Source organism: Quercus suber, unplaced genomic scaffold, assembly GCF_002906115.3.
Source record: "Quercus suber isolate HL8 unplaced genomic scaffold, Cork oak 2.0 scaffold_412, whole genome shotgun sequence".
NCBI classification, from domain to species: domain Eukaryota; kingdom Viridiplantae; phylum Streptophyta; class Magnoliopsida; order Fagales; family Fagaceae; genus Quercus; species Quercus suber.
Window position 1 is genome coordinate 525964 of NW_027069863.1, and position 6732 is coordinate 532695.

At 31.8% G+C, this 6732-nt stretch overlaps 1 protein-coding gene across 1 annotated transcript; it reads left to right on the forward strand.

The window, feature by feature from the left end:
• Positions 1 to 1290: 1290 nt before the first annotated feature.
• Positions 1291 to 4722, forward strand: LOC111986473 (uncharacterized). The gene is made up of 2 exons (XM_024018106.2): positions 1291 to 1497; positions 2847 to 4722. Exon 2 carries the CDS (start codon positions 2908 to 2910, stop codon positions 4495 to 4497), a length of 1590 nt encoding a protein of 529 aa, XP_023873874.1. The 5' UTR covers positions 1291 to 1497; positions 2847 to 2907; the 3' UTR covers positions 4498 to 4722.
• The last annotated feature ends 2010 nt before the right edge of the window (positions 4723 to 6732 follow it).

Sequence of the window (6732 nt, forward strand, 5' to 3'; positions counted from 1 at the left end):
ACATAAATTGGGAACAAAAATACATATTTACTCCATTTTTAATAGAGGTGGGTTAGAGTTTAACCTATATAAACTAACTATATTAATAATTAGGGGAAGGTAAAAAATAATAGTAAAACTCATAGTTTTATCTTTAGGACAAATTAAACCCCAACCTTTTATAAATACACTAAAAGAGAACCCAAAACAAATCGTACGCTCATACATGAAATCTACATTTATGAAAGTCTAAGGTTTAAAATGTCACATTTAAAAGTTTGGGATTTAATTTGTCCCAATGTGGAAATTAGGAATTTTTGTTTTTTGGTACTTTCCCCAAATTTTTTTTTTGAGAAAATTCCCGAAATAATTAATAAACCATAGTCATTGATAAAAACACATTAATTTTAAAATATATAATACATACATATATTAAGCTATTTGACACATGCATATACAATTCTTTAAAATACAAAATTTTAATTCTTCTAAAAATAATACAAAATTATAATATATATTTAAAATTACTATTATAAATATTAAATTCTACTTTAAAATTCATAGGCAACAGCATTTTACTTGGAGTAGGATTTTAAATTTGATCTAGAGTAATATCTAAACAATTATGATATTTTAACAATAAAATTTCATAAAAAGGAAATTATCTTAATAACAACATCGGCTTTTTTATTTATTTTTATTAAGAGTACTTGTATCAGTGAGTATATAATAAAAAACATACCACATTTTAGCCAATTAAGGTAAAAATTTGCCCACATTACAATGCAAAATTGTGTCAAAATATACGATTGCTATAGTAACCTTGTAAATTTACAATGATATTATTTATTTTACATTTTATTTATTTATTTATTTTACGTATCTTAAAGATGAAGAAAGAAAATGAATGGTAGGTGCTATATGTAAAAAAAGATAAAAAAAAAAAGAAAAAAAAATTTAGTATATTAATGAAATAGAGTGTAAAATAGATAAAATTATGTAGAGTATTTTAAAAAGTGAATATATAAATTAAAAAATATATATATTTTTATGCTAAAATAGACGCAGAAAAACTGTGAGAGCTGATGCAAATTGTCTAAACATTTTTTTTTTTTTATGGGACAGAATTATCTAAACCTTGACCCAATCAATGCTTCAAAAATCCAATTATTACTATATACACAGTAATAAATTATTATTTTTTGAGAATGTACAGTAATAAATTATGTAGGTGGATAAAATTTTAAAAGGAACAGATTTTTTTTTTTTTTTTTGTTTGGAAAATGTCAAAAAAGGACAGATGTTGCTTGGTCATAAACACTTGGGAGCTACCCTGGATTTTTCGTTGATTCTTCACTCGACTCTCACGCCCATAACCCATTTCCTCAACAAACAAACACCACTCTCTTTGAGACCCACATTTTAATTAATTCAACAACACCACTCTGTCTCTCAAGTCTCTCAGCTTTCACACTTTCCACCACACTCTCACTCCCTCACTTTGCTTTGCTTCATCAGGTAATATATACATCACTTTCTCCCCTATTTAACATTTTTGTATGAAATAATGTGTATATGAAGGAAGATCCATGTGTGTGCTTTGTTGTTATCTGTGTTTTTGGGCTGAGAGTTTGTTAGGTTCTTGTAATTATCTGTTTTGGGAAATGGGTTTCCATTATTAACCTCAAGTTATGGGATTTTGGCTCTTGTTTTATTTCTGGGCTTTGGTTTTTTTTTTTTTTTTTTTGGGTATTGGGGTTCTAGGGTTTGCTTTGCTTTCGACCATTTTTGACTTATTTTCTTAAAATTTTCTAATTAGGTTTCTGTGGGAATTTCACTTTACCTTCGTTTTGTTGTGTTTTGTATTCTGTTTAGCGTAATGGGTTTTCTTTGGTTTGGAAAAATATGTATATTTTTATGGGATAGAAGGTGGGGTTGCTTCCAGTTCTCTGAAAAGATTGTTTCTTTTTAAGAATTAAAAATTATACTGCAACGTAATCTGGGGTTTGTTAATGATGTGTTTGATTGCCTGAAAATTAGGAGGAAAATGATTATAAATGTTGAATGTTAGAACTTTTTGTAATGCCAAGAAAAAGAACAGTGTCTTTCTTAGTTTTTAAAGTACAGTTACCAACTGTTTGGTTGCTGCTGTCCCCAAATTTAGAATAAAAAAGATGAGAGATGAAGAAGTGAGATTTGTGAAAGAGGCTGTCTCCTGGAAAAGGTTTTAAAAGTTATGTTCAGTGTTTCCGAAACATAAATGGTTCTGTGTTTGAGACAAAACTTAATGTGGTAATTGTGTTGGGCTCACTTGAGGAGGCAGCTTATTAGAATTTCAAGATATTGTATTTTTAGTTTCCTTTATTCCTGCAAATGATTTCTCCAAAACTGAGTGGAGTTGAATGTAATTTAAATTTCAGAGGAAATTTGTTTCGATTCATAGTTGTGGAACTTAGTAAGCACATAGTTTAGCTTAGTCATTTTAGGAACTTAGTCACTTAGGATTTCTCATTCTCTTGTTGTCAACTTGTGCATATTTCAAAAGTCCTATTAAGTTAGGCGTTTCTGAACTCTAGACCCTTGTCTTCATAATTAGATAGCACTTTGAGCTAGATATATTATCTTGAGAACCATCTTGAGTAACCTCAAAAGGGAATTAAAAAGACTAAAATTAATTTTTAGTTCAAACAATTGGGCTGCCCATATAATTTTAACAAAACTTGTGACACAATGACGGTGGAATGAACTTGTCTAAGTTTATAATACTAATATACTTGATCATGAAATGAACTTTTCAGACTTCTGAATTGATTGTTTTTGGTTTTTTAATTTAATTCATTTATTTATTTACTTTTTATTCTGGGCAGGTGTTTAGATTTGATATTTACTTACAGAGAAGATAAGGACAGGAATTTAGGGAAGTCCATCATGTTCAAGCGATCACCAAGTAGACCCAGATCCAAAAGCGTCAAGGTAAAACATATTCTGCAAATATGTCTATTACTTGGTGTGTGCTTTTGGTTAATCTACCAGGTCAAGCGCTCCCATGATAAAAAGAAGGAATTTAGTGAGAAAGATGCAAAACTCTCGGTCAATGCACAAAGTGGTGGTGAGCTGCCTAGATTAGGGAGGAAAGATCTACCTCATTTGGAGGAAGTAATTGAGAGAGAGAATCATCAGGAAGAAGAGGAAAAGGTAATTGGAGGAGAGGAAGAGGAAAACAAGCCAGATGAAGAAGAGCGAGAAGAAGAAAGCAAGCTTGATGTAGAAGAGCAGGAGGAAGAAGAAAACAAGAATGAAGACACAGAAGATGAGGAAAGGGGAGGTGGAGACGATGAGATAGATGAAAATGATGAAGAGAAATTAGGCAGGGAAGCTGATCATGATGAGGAATTTGTGGATGAAGAGAAAGAGAGGGAAGAGGAGCATGATGAGAAGGACAGTGAGAGGAGCATGGATAAAGAAAGTCAAGTAGCAAATGAAAATTTTTCAGAGGATCAGGATCATGATGTAGGTGATCAGAACACTCATGAAGCACGAGAGGAAAATTACAAGGGAGATGATGCTTCCAGTGCAGTGACCCATGATACCCGGACTATTATATCTGAAACTGAGAAAGTGAGTTCAGAAAACTCAATTGAGAAATCAAAAGTGAGTATCTTGGAGCAGGAGAACAAATCAAATCACACTGAAGAAATTAATAGTGATCAAAACAATTTAATTGTAAAGGCAAGAGGAGATGAAACGACTAAGAATGGCACTTCTTTGAGTGTAATTGATGTTGAAAGCAAGGGTAATGATAATTCTTACAACTCTGCTGATAGCTCAGTTACAAATTCAACAGGGACAACCCAATCCGGTGATCACCCTGAAGCAATCAATAACACATCACTGTTGAGTACCAATGCAGGCAATAACTCAACTGAAGTAAGTACTGAAGGCCATGACACAGCAGTAACAGGTACAGACACTTCTGATTCTTCCCAGCAGAATGGAACAGTGCCTTTACCTGATTCAGCACATGCTCATAATTTAACAGTGGACGTTTCGACTATTGGAGATGGCGTGAGTGTGCAAAGGTTGAAAATTGAAGAGACCAATAGCTCTACGACAGTTTCTGAAAGCAATCAATCTGATGGTAATTCAAAGCTTTCAGTTAAAATTGAAAATGTTGAAGCAGATGCAGGAGAATCATCTACTTCACCTAGTAATTCTAAGTCTGCTGTATCAGAAAACTTAACAGGTGAAACAGAGAATGGCTCTGGGTCTTTGGCAACAAAGGAGAATGCTGATGCTACCGAAAATGACAAGTCAGATGGTAACACTGAATCAGATAGAACTGAAGAAAGCTCAGACAATTCCTCCAGAGATGGGACTTCAGATTCTGTTCACCATGACCCTATTGATGCTTCGGATTCCCATATTGACTTGACTGAGAAAGAAGTTCGCACAGATCTGGATACATTGCCAGATATCAGAACAGAAGGGGATAACAGTGAAGACACTGCAGCAGAGTGAGGGCCGTGGTAAATGGCTGTTTTGTTCCTGTGCTCTGGAGTTACTTGTATGTCCCTCTGTCTTCATACTACTGTTAAGGTTATTGGAGTGTTTTGCTTCACTGTTGATGAATGTTTGCCTAGAGGATCAAGTTAGCAGGAAACATGTAGGCTAGTGGATATTATCTGCAGATTTAGTCTGTAATTTATTCAACTTTTTAATTTATACTGTTTTTTTTTTTTTTTTTTTAGAGAGTATAACAACTTTTTTTTTACTACATCAATTTTACTAATAGATATGTAATCAATCACAGAATGGTAATTTAGATATTTATTTATTAAGGTGGCAAAAATCACATTCATTTGATTATAACCTCAAATTTGTAGTAGTTATAACGTTTTCCTAGCAACTATTAGTGTTCGGCACCATGCAGTAATGTAATTCTGTATTCAATGTTTAATTACCATGGATGTCATGTTTTAAATTCCATTTCGTTTGGTTAGTATAGTGGGAATCTTCACATTCAACTTCGTGTCTTAAACAAGCTTTGTCATATGTGTATCCAAAATAAGAGATAACTATTCGTCCTCTACAACAATGATGGTGGCAGGGAGCTTCATTGGTATCTTATTTTTAATTTATATTTTTGGTGTTGGACCTAGGCAGATGAGCAACTATATTACACTTTAAGAAGGTTTGAGTAGAACGAGTTATTAGTGCAACTCAGTGGAATTAAAACATCAGTTGCTTGATCATTGATCACTGACCAATGGACCATTGGACTTTAAGAAACTTTTTCTGCCATTTCTCTCGAACAAAATTTTCTGTGAAACTTGATGAGTTTCCTATGGAGTAACATATTTCAAGTAAAAAGTAACCGATATAATATTTTTCGTAACTTTTTTTTAGCTAATCACGTTTATTTAGATCTACTATTAGACTATTAGCATCATTTTTATCATGTATCAATCATAACAAATGATATATCACATATCAACAATTATGATAAAAAAAAATTATGAAAAATATGTCTCTAGACTTTTAATAATAATTCCATCAAGTGACACTAACTCATTCAACAAAAGGGCAAAAATTAACAATAATAAAAATGGTAAATTCCAATCAACTACCCTTAGGTTTGAGCTAATGTCAAACACATCCAAAACAATTAAAAAATAACCAAATTGATTTCTAAAGACAAACAGCGTGTTTGCACACTTTACCTTAAACAAATTTTATATTGTATTTTTTCATTTCCAAGACTACACAAGTGCTCTATAATCCTAAACAAATGTTAACCCAATTTTAGTATGAAGAAAGAGACAACATTCACTCAAAAAAAAAAAAAAAAAATCTAGGCAAATAGAAAGAGAGCTTCTCTTGAAGGAGAGGTACAAATCAGTTTTTTTTTNTTTTTTTTTTTTTTTTTTCGATGTATTTAATGTGTGCCATGGTTGCTTGAGGCCAGAACTGCACAGTTAGAGCACATATGGTTAAACCTTCAAAACTTTGTTTCCAATGGATTGACGCTCAACACAATGAAAGATGTTTGATGTCTTGGAACATAATGACTGAACAGCTACCTTATTTGACATTTTGTCTCAATTATGTTGTGTCTTTGTTTAAATAGGACTGTCGTTCTGCTAAAGATGAAAGAGCTTCAACATTGGATTTACCTGAATCCAACTTTTATAATAAGAACTTGTCTTACCTTGTGCATATTGTTCAATGATGAAATCATCACCTATAATATGCTATATTTGATTTGTTTGGATATATGGTCAAGAAATTAACAACTAATGGTATTTTTCTCAGACTACTTGTGCGGTCATATTATCATTTCTTGTGTGATGATTGCCATGAGTTCTCTAACCAAAATTAATTTAAGTTTAACCAAAATAATAAAAAAAAATGCAAAATTGAATTGGGATTTTTTTTTTTAATATCCAGTTTGTTTAGATTCATGTTACCAAATTAAAATCAATTATATCGTCTCTGATTAGTCATATGACATCTAAACACCTTAGAGTTGCTCCAGTAACTCTTAAGTTTTTTTTTTTTTTTTTAAATATATATATATATATATAGGTACAAATTAGTTCTTGATATTACAATATAGCTAAAATTTCTAGTGATTGAAGCAGTATCAATGTCAACAATTTACATACACAACGGACTTGGAGGTTATTGGACAGCTTTTGGTTTCAATTTATAGTGTATTAACTTTGATTGATAATTATTAGTGCAAGCTTTTGG